At 56.7% G+C, this 18,897-nt stretch overlaps 2 protein-coding genes across 2 annotated transcripts in view; both read left to right on the top strand.

Annotated features, from left to right (window-relative positions):
- LOC132025321 (uncharacterized) overlaps positions 1 to 16,372 on the top strand; it is a 317,882-nt gene extending 301,510 nt beyond the window's left edge. Inside the window, exon 11 of the mRNA XM_059412387.1 lies at positions 16,294 to 16,372. The gene's annotated coding sequence lies outside the window, so the exon portion shown is untranslated. The remainder of the gene's footprint in view (positions 1 to 16,293) is intronic.
- Positions 16,373 to 16,467: 95 nt separating this feature from the next.
- DPT (dermatopontin) overlaps positions 16,468 to 18,897 on the top strand; it is a 30,084-nt gene continuing 27,654 nt past the window's right edge. The window contains exon 1 of the mRNA XM_059412394.1: positions 16,468 to 16,784. Coding sequence (XP_059268377.1) covers positions 16,480 to 16,784 — 305 coding nt within the window. The 5' untranslated portion in view covers positions 16,468 to 16,479. The remainder of the gene's footprint in view (positions 16,785 to 18,897) is intronic.

Raw genomic sequence — 18,897 nt, 5'->3', positions numbered from 1 at the left:
ACTTCCAGGAATGTAAGAATTAAAAATGTGGAGATTCCTCAAGAAATTAAAAATAGAGCTTCCCTATGACCCTGCCATTGCACTCCTGGGTATTTACCACAAAGACACAGATGTCGTGAAAAGAAGGGCCATCTGTACTCCAATGTTCATAGCAGCAATGGCCACGGTCGCCAAACTGTGGAAAGAACCAAGATGCCCTTCGGTGGACGAATGGATAAGGAAGATGTGGTCCATATACACTATGGAGTATGATGCCTCCATCAGAAAGGGTGAATACCCAACTTTTGTAGCAACATGGACGGGACTGGAAGAGATTCTGCTGAGTGAAATAAGTCAAGCAGAGAGAGTCAACTATCATATGGTTTCACTTATGTGTGGAGCATAACAAATAGCATGGAGGACATGGGGAGTTAGAGAGGAGAAGGGAGTTGGGGGAAATTGGAAGGGGAGGTGAACCCTGAGAGACTATGGACTCTGAAAAACAATCTGAGGGGTTTGAAGTGGCGGGGGTGGGAGGTTGGGGTACCAGGTGGTGGGTATTATAGAGGGCATGGATTGCATGGAGCACTGGGTGTGGTGCAAAAATAATGAATACTGTTTTTCTGAAAATAAATTAATTAATTTACATTAAAAAAAACAGCCCCACCGGCCCCAGTATCCCCAGGGCCTTTCAGGCAAACAACAGATACTAAATTTAGCTTTTAAAAGACCATTTCCACCCTAACTTGTAAATGAACATTGATGGGGAGCTGGGACTGCATCAGGGAAGCCCGGCATTGCCTCCTGTTCGTTCTGATGTAGGACGGGGACGCACAGGTTCTTGAACCAACACTCCCCCCTCCCTTTCTCTAGACCTGCTTGGTCTCCTCTGATGACGCTCTTTGACGGGGGAAATGCTGTCTGCTTTAGTTTCATGGAAAAGTATTCCCACATCTGCCGTGATACCTGAAACCCCATCCACAGCTCTCATCCAACAGGTCTTTCAGGAGTCAGGCCTTGGCGAAACAGTCTGTTGGATAAGAACAGAGAAGATAAAATTTCACGGATAAGGAGGAAGTGGTGGGAGTGGAAACCCAGGGGGTGAATTGTGCACTCCGTGCTCCCCCTCACTGGTCTCCGCTGCCCTCCAGCTCTGGCCCTGGGACCCCTGCCTGTCTGGACAGTTACTACAAGCTGCAGAGTCCACAACCACTGGCTGTGAGCCGCCCACCACGAAATGCTTCCTCTGCACGTGCGACGTGTAAACTGCTCTGTCCTGAGCCGTTGGGAGGAAGCAAAGCTGGGTGTGAAGGGTTAAGCTAAATGACCTGTCAGCCTTCGAGTGACCTGGGCTCCCTTCTCTGCACACCTGGGAGAAACGACCCCCATCATCCGTATCAGTGTGCCCTGGACGAGCCGTTTACGTCCGTAACTCTAGGAGCCGACGAGGTCCTTTCATTGCAACGCGTAAGACTTTGTCTTGATGTTCGTATGAAACAGAACTCTTACTTGCGGGCTTTCCTCGCTCCTCGCTCGCAGCCCCCTTCCTGAGGACCCACGTCAGGCGGCTGTTAGACAGCAGGTCCTTTCTGCGGTCTCTGTTCTCGTCTGGGGGACGTGGTTCCTTGTCACCGTGTCCGGCAGCAGGGGTTGAGCTGAGCTCTGATCGCCTGAAGTCGTGAACAGGTGTCGCTTGCGGAGTGCTTACTACGGGCTGCGTGCATTCTCTCGCTCTGGGCCCACAGCACCCTGTGGCGTAGACCCTGACACCCGGGAAAATGCGGCCTCACACTTCAAACGACTGCAACCACCAAACGCACTTCTTGCTGCCTCCGTAACGCCTGTCCTCACCGCCCCGTGACGCCGGCTTCCTTGTAAGCTCTCCAGCCGGCGGGAGGTGGACGGCGGTCCAGGCTCTGCTCCCGTGTTTCTTGGCTGCACAGCGGGAAGTCGGTCTCGGGGAGCAGGACTGTGGCAGCCTGGAAAACAGCGCAGGAATGCTGCTTGAGCCCGGAGCAGGCCCTCTGGGCCAGGCTTGCCCGAGCACCTCACAGATGCAATTATCATCTCGTCCTCAGGACAATCTTGAGAATCTCCAGTATTAGAGTTGGAGAGACTCTGAGAGCTGAAATTACTTCCTTGAAAGAACGTCAAAGAACAGGGCCTTGACCTGATGTCCCAGTGACTCCTTTCCGATCTCCTCATCCGTCAGAGGAAGACGAGTGTCCACAACCTGATCAAAGACCTCCAGGCTTTGGTTTTTTAAGATTTTACTTATTTATTTGTCAGAGAGAGAGAGAGAGCGCGCGTGCGCACAAATAGGAGGAGGGGACCGGGGGGGGAACGCAGACTCCCCGCCGAGCAGGGACCCCGGGATTGTGACCGGAGCCGAAGGCAGAGGCTTCACCCCGCGGAGCCCCCCGGGCGCCCCACTTCAGGCTCTTAACCATGACTGCCCCTTTGCCTCCGTCCTTTCTCCAACCCAGGACCGAAAGACAAGTTGGAGAAGGTCCTAGATCCCTTCATCGAGCTGGCTTCCTGCCGTTAGCCAGAATGCTGTGGGCTGAGTCACCCACTGACAATGGGAAGAAATGGGAGTAGTGGATTCTCACCATCACCTCCCAAAATCCGTACCACACTCTGCGTTACACATGAAAGAACTTGCACTCAGCGAAGAGCCTTGGTTCACGTCAGAGAGTCGTGCTACAGAGCCAGTGCGGACGGGTTCGTCGCGGGTGACGGAGATCGGCTCCCCGTGAGGCACCCCGCGCTCCCCTGCTGACCCCAGGCTCCTCGGGCGGTTCTTTGGAGGGACACGCAGTCCGAATTCGTAGATGGTCCCTTTCTTCCTAGTTTGGAATCGGGCTATTCTGTTCCTTGTGGGACTTGGGAGTGTGTGTCGGACTTCCCTTCCACGGTTCTTTGCTGAGGTGCTGGAGCAGACCCCATGGGAGGCCCCTTTCACAGAGGAGGCAAGAAGGGGCCCGGGATTGCATGGCCCTGGGGGAGACCGCAGAACGCGCTTCCTTCTCCGACCCAGAGAGGCGAAAACAGCGTGTTTCTCGGCAGGTCATGGGGTGCATGTCCAAACGCCTGTCAGGTAGCCGTGCCATGCTGGTGATTTACGGGGTGGATCTCAGAGGACCGCGGCTCTCAGCGAACCAACCGACAACGGCAGTGTGACAGTCTTACTCCGAGGGACTAAACTTTTACACAACGCTGTGTGACTGAAAGCCCGTGTTCTCCCACAGCGACATGCGGATTTATCGGGCACCCCTCCCTGGGCCGGCTGCTCTGTGAGAAGTGGGGTGTAAGGCTGAAGAACGTTAAACTTCCACCTTACGATCTGGAAGCGTCTGCAAAGCAAGCAAGCAAGCACACTCGAGTTCAGGACGCGGCGTCATCGGGGCACTCGGAACAGGAATGCCCAGGGTGTGCTGTCCGGATGCGGGGTCCGGGAGGGCTTCTCCAGAGAGCTTCCCCTGGGCCGAAGTGGGAAGGGGAGATGGAGAGGCCTTCCTGGGCCACCGGGGCACTGCACAAAGGCCAGCACATAAGAAGGGTCACGTGGTTTTAGAGAAGTGGTAGTCATTCGTCATACAGCTCTGCGGAAGGAGCAGGGAGACTACCAGATGACATCTCCTGTTTTTCAGTCACTGATTATTTTCCATAATCAATAATTTAATGGTCACTTCAAAGTTTTAGAGACAGAATCTTTGTCAACACTGAACAAAATATTTATTTTTTTTGAGATTTTATTTTAATATTTTCCAGATTGGAAAGGGCCTCTCATCCAAGGCCATCCCCTTGTGTACCATGTGAGGAAACGGAGGCTCAGGGCAGTTGGGTGAAGCATCCAAGGCCCCCGACAGGCTTTAACAAATGCTTTTGCTTTAGTGAATGCGCAAGTGTAGTACATCGCTGGACGGCAGGACGGCGTATTGTCAGAGGGAATACCTTTTCCAGATCCAGGTGTAGCATTCACACAGCCCCAACTCAGCTCACGAATGGTCATTCATAAACGATTCAACAAAGTCACTCTAGAAATCCGTGACCCTGAAGTCCTCCAGTTATTTGAGGTACTTGTCTGTGCCATAGTACGTTCTGTTATTGGCTTGTTTGTTCGAGAGAGAACGCACACACGCGAGCGAGGCAAAGGAAGGGGGAGAGAAAGTCTTAAGCAGACTCTGTGCTCAGCACGGATCCTGGCAGGGGCGGAGATCATGACCTGAGCCAAAACCAGCCCGTTGCTCGACTGCCTGAGCCACCCAGGCTCCCCTCCACAGTCCATTCTAGACAGAAAGGTCGAATGTTGGCGATATGAACCCTTTCCTCCTAACACAAGGTACTTTCTCGTGTCATATCCACCTTTGAAGGAACGTGAGTACAAGCTGAGGACACAGCCCCGGGGAGATGTTCTTGTCCTTGGCACGGTCATCCGTCCGACTGCCGTCTTGGCGAGCTGACTTGCAGACAAACCGAGCCATGCTGACGGCGGCCACAAAAGGAAAGCAGCAGAGGCTGTGCCCGTGACCCTGACGAGAGCCTCCCTCAGCCCTGAAAATCCTGTATTAGCTCTTCTTCCTTCCAACCGCAGTAGTAATGCTTATGTGATGTCCTTTATCCCAGGAGCGGGGAGGGATGCACCATGTTACCTGCTTCGTTCCCTTCCCATTAGCCACGGGAAAATGCTGGCTCTTGTTGTCAGGAAAGTTACTGGCCTTTCCCCGACACACACACAGGCTACGCCATCATCAGGCCAGGACAGGGGGTTCCTACGTCCCGAAGGCAAACCAAGACCGAGACAAGGAGGGAGCCCTGCAGGTCGTGGGACTCCGTTGCTGGGGGGGTGGCGTTGACAGGGTTAGCGCTGTTAGGTCTGCTGTTCGAGGACCTGCTTCCAGAACTACGCAGGCCCACGGGCAAGGTGTCCGCGTGGCTGGGGCAAGCAGGTGACGTCTACAGGGAAATGAACGTTTCAGACCCCACTCCTTGGGCGCTTCCCACTCCTGAGTCAGCGTCTGGTTTCGTGTCTAGACCCTGAACTTTGAAGTCCGAGTTCTGGAGTTCAAATCCCGTGTGCTCTCCGACCCGACTGTGGGACCGTGGACGGTCTCCTAGCTCCTTCCTGTGAGTCCGCTCCCTCATCTCTGCCGTGTGTCCAGTCCCATCCCGAGGGCTATCGTGAGGATCAAACATGGTGAACGTGAAGAGCCTGGTCCTGCGTCCAGCGCCGAGCTCTGCGGGTGGCGACTTCGTTCTGTCCGTGTAGTGGTTGTGGCTGACAGCCTTGTTCGCAGGGTTAAGCCAAGTACCCTTTGCTTTTGTGAAAAGGAACAGGAGACTGTTTTTTCCTCCTTTATGACAACCGGGATTTTTTAAAACAATTTATGAACTGTGACTTAGCAAAAACAGGATCTGCTCACTAGTAGCTCTTCCCCACATGCTAGCTTTCTGTCTCTTCTCCTCCGGTTGGACTTTGTTCTCTGTTTTCGCTGACATCTTTGAAGTAAGATATTTATATCATTATCAGATTGTTCCTAAAGGATTGAAGTTTAATGGAGAATTCTTACTAGCTTGGCATCAAAACCCGAATCTCCTGACAGCCTGGAACGGTTAGCGTTGCCTTACCTCTTATTACGTGCCTAACGCTTTCCAGGGCTTTACATCTGCCGATCTGTTTGGTTCTCACGCTAATTGTACGAGGCAGGAACTATTAATTTTCCCATTTTACAAAGGAAGAAACCAGAGCACAGAGACATTCATTAATTTTCTCTGGTGATGCCACCATGTCTTCCCAGGGTTGGCTAAAACTCAGAGCCTGAGGTAAGCAATAAAACTTTTACTTCAGGCTTTACGCAGGGGATGCAGACCTGAGTGCGGATGAGAGAAGATGAAGTAAAGTGAGGGGAGGTGAGGGCAGGGGAGGGGAGGGGAGGGGAGGGGAGACGAAGCACGGGCAGGCATGTTCCCTGGGAGCCTGGACTTCTCCAGAACATTTGCCAGGAGAAAGTGTACCTCAGAGCAGTCGGTGGAAGGGAGGGCCCCTTCAGTCCCACTTGCTCCCCTTTGATGGAGGTGCCTCTCGCCTCCAGGGCCCCTTAGCTCAGCAGCTGCTCAGGAGACCAACACTGTGATGTTGCATTCAAGTGACGATGTGGAAGGGCCACTTGCAGCAGGTGCGGTGCTGTCAGAGAGGAAGAAGGAGGCGCTTAAGGGAAACTGAGAAGGCAGGTGGCGATGGATTCTCATGCAGCGGTGCAAGCGGGGCAGTTCTCACCATAGTGGCAGAACTCCTAGAACTTAGAGACATTTTTCCTGGGACTGCTGCAGTAAACAACCACAAACCTGGGGCTTAACACCATGGAAATTTGTCATCTCACCCTTCCAGAGGCTGGAACTCTGGCATCGAGGCGTCATCATAGCCGTATCTCCCTATCATCCATAGCTCCCTTGGAGGCTCCGGGCAAGGACCCTTTCTTGCTTCTGCAGAGCTTCAGCTGGCTCCTGGCAATCCTTGGTGCTCCTTGGTGTTTCTTGGCTTGAGATACCTCACTGCAGTCTCTGTCCCTGTCTCCATCACCCTCTTCTCTGTGTCTGTGTCCTCTCTTCTTGTGGGGACACCAGTCATTGGCCAACGGGCCCACCCTAAATCCAAGACCCTTTCACCTTGAGAGTCTTATAACTGACCACAGCTGCAAAGACCTTTCTTCCAACTGAGGCCACATTCTGAGGTTTTGGGGACAGAAAGGTGTGGGGGACACTATTTAACCCACTTCCCCAGGCCTCAGGAAACCACCACTGCTATTGGTTTCAGTGAAATAAACAGAGTAAACACGCCTTGCCTAAGAGAGACCAAGTCCGTTTGGGGGTCTAGAAAGCATGGAGTCAAAAGCTTAAAGTCCAAATACCTCAGAAATGTACAGATAATTTGGTTTTCTGAGCTTATCAGGATAAACCACTTGATAGCTGCTGAGAATTTTGAATCAATGCACATATTCTTTGGCATTCCCACTTGAAATGAGCTGCGTGATACAGCCACACGGCCACAAAAATGGATCCCGTGATGCTGAAGGCATCTAAGTGGGTTACGGACACTTCTGTACACACATACACACACACACACATAGACTGATAGTCAGGGGATAGACACATGATGGGCAGATAAGGCAGGTAGAAGAGGTTTGATGGACGTCACTCCCAGTGTTATTACATACGAACAGAGAAGAAGACCCAAAGCCCTTTGCACTGGTGTGCGACCGGAGGCTTCCCCTTCAGTTGTGCTGTCGGCCACTTCATGGCACAGTGTGCAACTTCATTGTCTCTTCATGCCATGAATTACATTTTGTCCCAAGTCCGTCTCCTGGAATTTTCGCAGAGTGTACTTTTCATGGACGATCGTTTTCTCTGTCATGTCACCAGCGGGCGGCCACGTGGTTTCCAGTTTGCTTCATTCACTCTCGGAAGCATTTCTGAGGGATGACGAGTATGACTCCCTGATGTCTTAATTCACCCCATCCCTGCAAGAAGATGTCGGCTCACACCCCCCGGCCCTGCGGCTGCCCGCCAGCCATCCCGGTGGGCAGACAGCAGCCGCCTGGATATCCTCAGACGGCAAGATTCAGAAAAACCACAGTGTCTGAGCTGTGCCTTGATCTGAATTTGATATCTCAGGAGACATCAGACAAAAAGAAGTCACCGTTGCTCCTAAAGGTATTCATAGGGTCAAAGGCTGAAAGGGCCCTCGGGAGCATGCGATCCAATCCCCCGACTTCTGTCCAGAAACAGCGGGTGGACACGTGTCGGAGCCGGCAGTGTGCCCGCAGAGCCCACAGGGGTAAACCGGGCACAGAATCACCCTGCTGGAGCGGCGGCAGCCCCACGGGAGAGGCCGGCCGTCACCCAAATGACGCGCATGAAGACGGAGATGGGACGGGGGTGGGCGCTGCACGCCGCGTCGTGGGAGCGAGATGGGTCGCCGGAGTCCAAGCGCTCCAGAGGTCCTCCGGGAAGCCGACTTGAGCCGGGCCGACCGGGAAGCTGAGCAGAAGCGGGACGAGGGCGCAGCCCCCGGGCAGGGAGCCGGGAAGCTCCCTGCGGACTCCGGCCCCCGCGCTCTGGGGCAGCCCCGGAAGCTGCACGTCCTGTGCCCTGTGCGGTCCGGTTACCCCCGAGCGCGCGGTCGTTCCGGGAGGGCGAGCTCCGGGTCCGCCCAGGCTTGCCCCGGGGCGGCCTCAGGCAAGCTCCCCCTGGAGCGCCGTGGCGGGGCGTCCTGAGCGCGAAGGCGACGCGCAGTCGAGCGAGTGTGAACCTTCTGCGCCGTCAACGCGCCGCGCCGAGTGCGCGCGGGTCCGCGGATGTCGCCGTCCGGTGCTCGGGTCGGGCTCCGGGCTCCGGGCTCCGGCGCGCAGACTGCCCGGTGGGAAGCCCGGCTCCGCGCAGACGGACACTCCGAGGGGAGGGAAAGCGTGTCGTCAAGACGAGCTCCAGCTCTGACCGCGCCAAGGGAGCAGGTCGCAAGGCTGGGCCCTGGGTCGGAGCCGCGTCAGAGTCGGGGGCGAAGGACCGCGGGGGACGCCAGGCCGCCTGGCCCGGGGCAGGGACCGCGCGACGCTCGCGGACGGAGCACGTCCTTCTCCGCCGTGCGGGGGCCGTTCCCGGGTTCGGGGTCTCGCGCCGGGTCCAGCCGGGTCTCGCTTCCATCAGCCGCGCCCTGGCGGGAAGCCGGAGGCGCGGCCGGAGCGGGGTCGAGACGCAGCCCCCCGGGGCCAGCGGCGGCTGGAAGGGGCGGACGGGCCGTTCCGGCCTGAAGCGGCGGCGGGAGGGCCGAGGTGACCCGAAGCCTCGACGCGGGAGCGGCCGGCGGAAGCCCAGGCGTCAAGGAGACGAAGGCGGCCGCTGCCCCCGGGGCCGGCAGCGCGGAGCCCGAGGAGTTGGTGACGCGCGGCTCCTCGCAGCCTCCGGCGTCCTCGGTGCCGCCCTGGCCCAGCCCCGGGGGCGGGAGTGGAAAGGCCGGTCCGTGCGGCCTGCGACATCTCCGCACCGCGGACGAGAGGGGACCCCTAGAGCGCGACACGCCCTGCGCAGTGGCGTCTCCTTGGAGCGCCCGACTCCGTGCCAGCCTTTGCTCGTATTTACGGCCTCAGCCTCCACCACGGGTCCGAAGTACGCGGCGTGCGTGTGGGACTGTGTGTGCGAGCGCACCCGCGTGTACGCACGGACACATGCGCGCGCACCCACACATGTACACGCGCGCGCGCACGGACACATGCGCGCACACGCCCACCCGCACGCGCACACTCATGTGCACGCGCACACACACAGGTACACACGCACGCGCACACGCAGGGCTTCGGCCGCGGCAGGAACGCTGCGGCCCTGCGGCTGCTTCCCCTCCGGCGCGGCCCGCGGTGGATGCAGCCGGCTCGGTCCGGCGGCCCCGGAGCAGCGGGAGGGCGAGCGGCCGGGGTCGGCTCCGCCGCAGACTGGCCGGGCTGGGAGCGGGCAGAGCCGCGGTTCTCCCTTCTGCTCCGTCAGTGCGTGCGTGGGGGGCGCGCGTCGCGGCTCCACACCAGGGGTCCCAGCGCAGAGCCCCGCACAGCGCCCGAGCGCACAGAGCCCCCAGCCCGACCCGCTCGGTGGCTGGGTTCGTGGCCGAGACTTGCCCGGCGCCGCCGCATGCAGGGCACGCAGGTGCACCGCAGCTGCGGCTCCAGACACCGGGGTGCACAGAGGTCACCCGGAGAGCTCGCCGCGAACACGGACGCCGGCCCGTCGCCAGCGCCCCGGCTTCAGCGCGGCTGACTTCAGCGCGTCCCTCGCCCGCCGCGACGCCGCAGTCCGCGGACTCACCCGGAATCGCTGATTTGCGGGGACGCGCGCTCCAGGCCTGGGGAAGGCGGTGGGCTTCCTCGGTGACCACGGCAGCACCCAAAGCTAGAGGCGAAGGGACTGACCAACACCAACCGGGAGACCAAGGGTGAGGTTGCCGCAGTGCGTCCAGGGCTGGGATCCCAGCGGGAGGGCGGCCGGGCGATCGGAGGAAGCGGCAGGCACCGTGCTGGGGCAGCCCCCGGCACAGACGGTGGGAATGCTGTCTCCTCTGAGAAGGGCCGTCCAGGGAGGCTGCTTCTGCTGCCCAAACCCAGCGCCACAGCCGTCAGAGTGGTCAGACGACAGGGCGTGGCAAACGTGTGTACGTGGATCTTCCAGAACACTCTAGAATGGGCGGCCTTGCTTCCATGCAAGTCAAGTTCATGGGCCTCTGACCGGTCCCACAGAGCCCTGAGAAACCTGGCAGGGCTCACCGGGTGGTCAGAGTGAGGCAGGGAGCTTCCCCCCACGTGGAACCCGGAGGCACGGGCTTATATCCACACGGGGTCACTCGGTATGTCTGTAACCTCGGACAGGACCCAACCTCCCCAAGCCTCCGTTTCAGAGGCGGTAAGAGGACTGGTGAAGCCCCCTTCACCACCTCCATCAGTGCAAAGGTGAACGGATTCTCGCTGGAGCCTGCAAGTAGAAGAGAATAAACATGAACCGGGGGCCTTCTCCCTGCTGGGTGGCATGCTTTGTACCAGGTCTGAGCATTCGTAAAGCCACTTTGGAACTAGCACTTCGACTTGGGGTGACATCAACCCAGACCCCCTTCTCCCCCATGAAGCCTCCTCCTCCTCCTGCCTGTTGCTCCCAGACCTCCCGAATTCTCCTCCCTCACCCCCTGCCTCTAGCACCCAGCCCTGTCCTCCTGACATCTGCAAACTCACTCTCTCGGCGACCTCTGCCATCCGCACTCACCCGTGTGGAGTACTGAAGCCCTTGGGTGGTAAAACGGGCATTCCGAGCTTCACCATTCCCAAACGAGTCCCCCCTGGCCCTCGCGTGCTCAGGAGTGCTGGGCTGCAGGCCGAGTCGGGCCCTCATTCCACTGCTTGGCATGACGAGCCCCTCTGCTCCACTGGCTAGTGTTTCTCTGAGGGATCATGACAGCCTACATTTGGGTCAAGCTCTGCAATCCACAACGGCTTTGCAAGACCATTATCCGGTCTTGCATTACCTGGTCACAGCAATCTCATGGCAGGGAGAGAGGCAGGTCCTGTGACCATCCCCCGTCTTACAGATGATCAGACAGGTTTAGTCTAACTCCATGGTTCTCAACCAGAAAGGATTCTGTCCCCAGGAAATGTTTGGCAATGTCTGCAGGCATTCTTGATTGTCACGTCGTGGGGAAGGGAGGTGCTGCTGGCATGTAGTGAGTGACGAGACCAGAGATGCTGCCCAGCATCCTGCGGCGTTCAGGACAGCAGAGAGTTATCTGGCCCAAAGCATCACTAGTGCCAAAGTCAGAAAACTGGTTCAGTCCTTTAGTTTACTTTGTAGAACCAGGGTTTTGACCCAAATATGTGGATGCCAAGCACCTCCGCTCATTTCAGGATCACGTGTCCCAGCTCTGAAGTCCTGTCATGACCGTTGGGACCTGGGATAATAGAATCGGAAACAGACTGATGGTCAAGCCCCCTTTGTGCCTTGTGCCATCTGTAAAAATTGGGGTGAGTTCCCATTCCCTCTCAGCTTCATTTTCTTCAGCCATGAAATGATGATCCTGACCTGTGGGACAACGAACTGGCCGGTCGCGCGTAAAGTCACAGCAGAGGTTCCGGCACACCGGAGGTGCTCTGTGCTCTACCCGCTCCTGACTGCCCCCCTCCCCTCTCTTTAACCTTGGTTCTCACTCTTTCTCCCGCTGCCCCCAATACAAGCATCTTTAACCTCACTGGGAGCTCACAGGGCTCCCCTCCAAGTGGCAGAATGGTGGGGGCCCCCCAGATCTTAGGAAAACAGTGGGTCATGCAAACAGTGGCGAGCTGGAGGGACAAGAGAAAAGCCTGGGAATACAGAGGCCATTTAAGACCTTCCTCAGCTAAACTCTGAAGCTGGAACGTGTTCTTTCTGGGGAGAGAACACGGATGGGGAAGAAAGTGTTCTCTCTGGGGCAGACACGTGGCCTGGAGCTCCTCACAGTATGTGTGCAAAGACCTTGTACAGAGAGCTGCAGCTATATCCCGGTTATAGGCAGTAGTTAAAAGGGGAAAAAAGAAAGTGTGCAAAAATGGAATCTTCCCGTAATTTCCAGCCAATATTTCAGGCTAAGCATCTGCTCACTCATCTGGGGCAACCACCTTCATCCAAGCACCGCAGTGAGCTATGCCTTCTGCCTTCCCCATGGCTTGTCCATGGAGCCAACGGGTCTTACCAGAATACTGCAGTGGCTTCGGTCTGCTCGAGAGTGACACCACGAGTACACACTGTTTTTCTTGCCAACGTGCAACAAGATCTGTTCCAATCCAGAAAGTGTAAAAATAACTCACTCAGAGGGCTAAGTTGATTCCAGGATCATTCTGGGGGCTCCCCACTGAACATCAGGCCAAAAGACTATACTCAGCCTTTCTCAAGAAGGAATTACATCTCTGAGAAAGCTACCAGATTGGAGTGGATCCAGACCCCAAAAAGTGTCACCAGAGCGGCTGTGGCTTTCCACAGCTTTCCAGAGAAGCCAGACCTACTAAAAGTCTTGGTGAAGACGTAGAGAAATTGGAACGCCTTGCACACTGCTGGTGGTTCAACTGTATTGCAAAGCAGACTGGCAGTTCCTCAGAAAGTTAAACACGGAGTTATTCTACACCCCAGCAATTCCACTCCTGGGTGTATATCCAAGAAAATGAAAACCTATGGTCCCTCAAAGACTTGCACGTGGATGTTCATAACAACATTGTTGGCAGTAGCCAAAAGGTGGAAACAACCCAAATGTCCCCCAAGCTATGAGTGGGTGAACAGCTTGCAGGATGCCTACACCGCGGGACGTCGTCCGGCAACGAGAAGAAATGAAGTCCTGACACATGTTGCAACAGGGACGGAGCTTGAAAGCCGTTACACTACGTGGAAGAACAGTCACAAAAGACCACAGGATTCTGTCCACATGAAGTGTCCAGGTTAGACAAGTCTGTAGAGACAGAATGTAGATTAGTGGTTCCCCAGGGTGGGGAGAAGTGGGGAGTCACTGCTAATGAGTACAGCAGTTCTCGTTGGGCGACAGGAGTGCTCGAAAACTGGCTGTGGTGATGACGGTACAATGTGGTTACAGCAGGAGCCATGGACTCACGTGGCTTAACTGACGAATCGTGTGGAATGTGAGCCGTATGTCAGCAAAGCTGTTCGAAGGAGCCGGAGGAAGAGGAAGAAGAGGAGGAGGAGATGGTGACTCATCCTCACCCTCACCATCCAGGCTCTGGAAAGCTCATCAGCTGAGTTTCTCCAGAATAGCTCGGGTTCATTACTACTAGGAAATGCGATAGTCCAGTCATTCCTGTGTGGGCTCTAGAATAGGACGAATGGTTTGGACTCAGATGGGCTTCAGCAGCACTCAGGACCTCATGAATCCTTTGTGCAGCGCTAAGTGCCGACGTTGAGTCCGTGACTGCGGTTCGGACAGAATAAGGAAAGGAAGCCCAGGATGGGTCCGAGCGACTGGCAGGTCGGACCCTCCCCGCTCCAGAGATCAGCCCCCGGCCCCAGATCCCTCATCTGTGGAAATGAACCCAGCGACGCCACACTGATAGACGTTATAAGGTTGTGAGAGAGATAATAAGATTCCCTAGTTGAAAGTGCACGTTAACGTGCACATGGGTTTAACAGGTTCCTAATGTCCACTCGGGAAAACCATTCTCTGTGAGGCCTCCAGCAGCTCGCTCAAAGCCCTGGGCAGTTTCTGGAATCCCCCGAGCCATCGCATAAGTTGGGACACTTTCAGCTCCACGTAACAGGATTCGACACCAGACTGGCCTAAACTATCAGGATGTTTACCCGCACGTCGGAGGGAGTCCAGCCGGGGTGTCTCTGAGCGGCGAGACGAGAGTCTGCCCAGAAGAGGGAACAGGCAGGCCCTGGAATGGCTGGGAAATGAATGTACCGTCACGAAAAGTGCTTCGTGGGCTTGCGCTGCCTCTGGGAGTTCTTTAAGGGTTAGGGTTACTCAGACGTCATATCCAGAATGCAGGAGAGACCTCTGAGCAGCAGGACGCTATAATTCAAAACCTCCAGGGGAAAGGGATGGAGGAAAACCGATCAGTCAGTCGCTCGATCCTCTCTGGTAGTGGTTCTCAAAGCTGGCTGCGTGTGAGACTCGTACAGGAGCTGGGGCCCTGCTCAAAAGCTTCTGGTCCGAGTGGTCTGGGACAAGGCTGAGACCCTGGTGTATTTTACAAGCTCCCCAGGTAGTTCTTGAGTGCTGAGTTTTGACAAGCGTGAGAACGATTGCTCCAGCATATTGAAAATCAAAGGAGTCACCCTAAGCTTGGAGGACCCCAGCGGCCAGTGGTGAGCAGTTACTTAGGGATGACGCAGTGAGGAAAGATGATGCTGGAAACAAAACTGAGGCCCCTTTCCCTGTTCAGCCCAGAGCCTCTTCCTCTCCCTTTGGTAACCATAACCTCAGAGCGAGCTGCATGCCCAACACACACACACACACACACACACACACACACCCTGCTCTCCTCCTGTGTGGGGTGTTCTTTCTCCTCCAAGGTCATCGTGATTAATCTCGCCTGAATGCCATCTGGTGAATGTGCTGTGGGTCGGACGTGGGATTTGGGATTTGTAGTGAGATTTCTTTTTCCCCAGCTCCATGTTCCTTTAGGAAAGTGGTTCTTTGACTTGATTTGAACAAGAATCACCTGGTAAACTGTTTTTAGCTGTGGTACTTGGGCGGCCCCTGTGTCTACTGCGTTCTGGGGTGGAGCCCAGGAATCTGCATCTTAACAAGCTTCACAGAGGGCCGACGGAATCATTTAAAGAAACTGCTTTAAGAACAACCCTGATGAAAAATGAGATACACTGTGCACCGGGAGACACCCAGGGGGCTCAAAAGATCTGAACAGCTAAGTCACCGAGAAGACATACGGTGGCTGATAAACACATGAAAAAATGTTCAAAATCCTCAATCATTAGAGAAATGCAGATCAAAACCTCACTGAAATACCACTAGAAACCTGTTACCCTATTAAAATGGTTACAGTAAAGAAAAATGGCAGTTTTCCAGGAGGTATAGAGAGAGCGAGCGAGCACAGGCGCAAGCAAGGGGACACGCAGGCAGAGGGAGAGGCAGGCTCCCCGCTGGGCAGAGAGCCCGATGCAGGACTCGATCCCAGGACCCTGAGGTTGTGACCTGACCCGAAGGCAGAGGCCTAACCGACCGAGCCCGCAGGCCTCCCTTGAAAGCACTGTTCTCAGGGAAAGGGTCAGACACAAAAGACCACTGGGTACGACTGCATTTACTGGGCGTTCTGGAAAGAGCAAACTGTAGTGACAGAGTAGATCAGGGAGTCCCAGGAACAGAGCGCTGGGGAAGACTTGACTATCAAGGGGTATAAGTGGGATTGGGGGGCGGTGGACCTGTTCTATGTCTCAGTTATGGTACTGGTTAAATGACTGAATCCTAAATATTTTAAAAGAGGAGTTTCAGGGGCACCTGGGTGGCTCCATCGGTCAAGCCTCTGCCTTCGGCTCAGGTCTTGATCCCAGGGTCCTGGGTTCGAGCCCCACATCGGGCTCGCTGCCCAGTGGGGAGTCTGCCTGCCGCTCCCTCTGCTTGTGCGCTCTCTCTCTCCCTTTTTCTGTTAAATAAACAAAGGAAATCTTTCTTTTTAAAGATGAATTTTATTTTCTGTACATTATACTTCAAAGAAAACCACAAACATGGAGGAAAAGAAAAACTCTGAGGGACGAATTCAGAGGACTCGGATTAAAGTCACTACACACTTGGGAGCAGAGCGCAGCTTGTAAATGTGGCCAGTCCCAATCCAGCAGCTTAGGAGGCGCCTCAAGGGCAGAGAGCGTCCCGAACGTCCCCTCCCGCAGCCCACAGCACCTCCGTGTGTGACGACAGCTCCCAGAGCAGCCGTGCAAGCCTGCACGCCGTCTACACGCTGGCGGTCGAGAGACAGCGGGCCGAGAGCCTAAGAGAAACCAGGCCCCTCGCCCTGCAGAAATTGTAATGATTCCTTCCCTTCACGCCACGACGCTGCTGTTCTGGAATCCCTCCGGTGTCTGGGGGTCCCGAAGGCGAGTTGGGAGAACACAGGAGGGGCTTGCCGGGGGAGGGGAGCCCTCCGCGGGGGTGAAGCCTCTGCCAGTATCCTCTGTCTGCAAAGCCTCTGCCAGTATCCTCTGTCTGCAGAGCCTCTGCCAGTATCCTCTGTCTGCAGAGCCGGTCTCTTTCCAGGGCGTTTCTTTCATGTGCACGTTCTTCCGTTTTCCTAGAATTCCACCTTAAAACGAGCCGGATGGGCTTGCGGCCGGGATCTCCACGCCGAAGAGTCCTGCCTCAGCGATGACAGAGCAGCTGGAGCCCGTTCACCCACATCTGCCGGCCACATGTCGGCGGCCGCCGCATAAAACGGTCAGCCCGGCGGCCCAGGGGTTCAGTGCTTGCCAGCGCCCGGCAGCATGGACCTCGCTGTGCTCTGCGTGCTTCTGCCCCTGGTCCCCGCGGCCTGGGGCCAGTACGGAGACTACGGGTACCCGTACCAGCAGTACCACGACTACAGCGACGACGGCTGGGTGAACCTGAACCGGCAGGGCTTCAGCTACCAGTGTCCCCACGGGCAGGTGGTGGTGGCCGTGAGGAGCATCTTCAACAAGAAAGAGGGCTCGGACCGACAGTGGAACTACGCCTGCATGCCCACGCCGCAGAGCCTCGGGGAGCCCACGGAGTGCTGGTGGGAAGAGATCAACAGAGCCGGAATGGAGTGGTAAGGGCAGCCTGCGTGCGGCGGGGGGCGCGGCGGGGGCGGGGGGCCCGGCGGGGGGCGCGGCCGTGGTAGCCGTCCCTGCTCCAGCCTCTAGGGCCGGGGGCCGGGAGCTCGTTCTCTGGGGGGCCGGCCTGCTGCCCAGTAGCCTTCAGGACAGACAGAAACCCAGGACGGGGAGTGCCCGCAGCAGACGGGCTCCTCTGAGGTTCTGTTCCTTCCAGAATCAAGCCCTCCTCTCTGTCTGGTCGGGGACGGCCATGGGTCTGCGAAATGTTTCCTAGCCTGCGAAAAGATAAGTACAGAAATGGACACTTTACAAATTTCTTTTTCTTAAAGACTGTATTTATTTGACAGAGAGAGATCACAAGGAGGCAGAGAGGCAGGCAGAGAGAGAGGAAGAAGCAGGCTCCCTGCTGAGCAGACAGCCCGATGTGGGACTCGATCCCAGGACCCTGGGATCATGACCTGAGCCGAAGGCAGAGCCTTAACCCACTGAGCCACCCAGGTGCTCCAAAGACACTTTAAAGACAACAATTTTACATTGTTGTGATGTCCAAATGGCGTTTTAATTTGGCAGTAACTTATTTACTGTTTTACGATGGTATTGGTCTGAGAGACTGTGGGGACAGTGACCAACGGGACACAGACAGTCTGAGACGCACGGACTTGAAACAAGTGACTGGGGAAGAGTGGACAAAGAAGCTGAGGCCAAGAGAAGGGAAATTAAGTCTCTGTTGCCCCAGGAAAAACTCGCTCTCTGGGTTGTAAGAGCTGAGATCCTCCTCTCTGTGAATTTAAAGTGGGTTTCACTGCCAGAGAATAGTTTCCTAAAGACTTTCAGGGAGAAGTGCTGTCCTCACCCGAACGGACTCTGCCACAGTCAGTGGTGTGAAGTGGTCCAGGCTGGGGCTTCGCTGTGGGTGTGACCGTCCCGGCCCCAGAGCTTGGTCAGGACCCGTCCCAGCACTACTGCCTGCAGGCAGCTTCGGGGGAGGGCAGGGACCCGGGGGCGGAGGTGAGGGAGGGGTCTGGGGGAGGCAGGTCCAGGCTGCAAAGCAGGGCTCTCTGAGGGTTCCAGAAGCACGTGGCGGAGAACGGGTTGGGGGTGGTCGAACCTGGGGGATCACGCAGCCAGCAGACCGCACCATGACGAGACACGGAGAGGGACAGGCGCCGACATGCCTGTGGAGGGGCAGGCAAGAGAGGGGACTTCTGAGTCGTCCAACGGCCGCCGTTCGGGGAGGGCTTACCCTGGGCTAGCACTGTTATCCCCTCAGCGCTCAGAACAAATCCTGAGTCGTTATGCGCAGCCAGACTGCGGTCTGCAGACCCCGGGGTCCCCTCAGCCAGCAAGTGGCCGAGCCGGGATTCAATCCAGAGCGTCTTAACCCCGAAGTGCATGAGCTCGGCCGCGGTGACGAGAATCGTGACCGCCTGCTGCCCCCCTGCTGTGGGCCAGGGGCCGGCGCTGGACCCAGGGAAGGGTGTCCCCCGGGGGCCGGGAGCTGCGAGGTCGCAGAGGAAGCTGAGGCTGCAGGAGTGGAGGCGGCGTGGTGACCGTGACGGAGGAGGGGCCCAGCCAGCTCGGGGGCGGGCAGGGCGCGGTCAAACACGCGGCAGCAGGTGTGGCCCTTTCCTGGGCTTTCGTTGTCTGCCCGACTGTCTCTGTTCAGTGGATTTAATGACCCAGACTCCTGTTAGGAGTCCCCCCGGCCTCGGCGACGCCCACAGCCAGGCCCACGGCTCGGCCTGGTCCTCCCAGCGGGGGCTGCTGTCTGCGCGGGGCCCCCTCTAATGCCCCTTTCTAGAGCCGTGTGGGAAGACAGCGCTCAGAGATGATTTCTGGGCTCTGAGTCAGAAGGCCTGCGTTTGGGTCCAGGCTCCAAGACCACGTGACCTTGCTCCAGAGGTTCAACTCTCTGGGCTCAAACCTCATGTGGAAAATCAATGTCACGCGGCATGACCTCAGAAGAATCCACAACCGCCGTAGCCCACGCTCGTCTGGCCCTGAAAGTGCACTTGGATTTCTCTGGCGCTCTGACCCCGGCGTCTCCCTGCTGGGAGAGAAGGCAACTGGTGCTTCGTCTGAAACGTGCCAGCTGCGTCCGGTGCG

This window comes from Mustela nigripes, chromosome 10 (genome assembly GCF_022355385.1).
Source record: "Mustela nigripes isolate SB6536 chromosome 10, MUSNIG.SB6536, whole genome shotgun sequence".
NCBI classification, from domain to species: domain Eukaryota; kingdom Metazoa; phylum Chordata; class Mammalia; order Carnivora; family Mustelidae; genus Mustela; species Mustela nigripes.
Note: the sequence above shows the minus strand (reverse complement) of the source record. Positions and strands in the feature narration are given on the sequence as shown.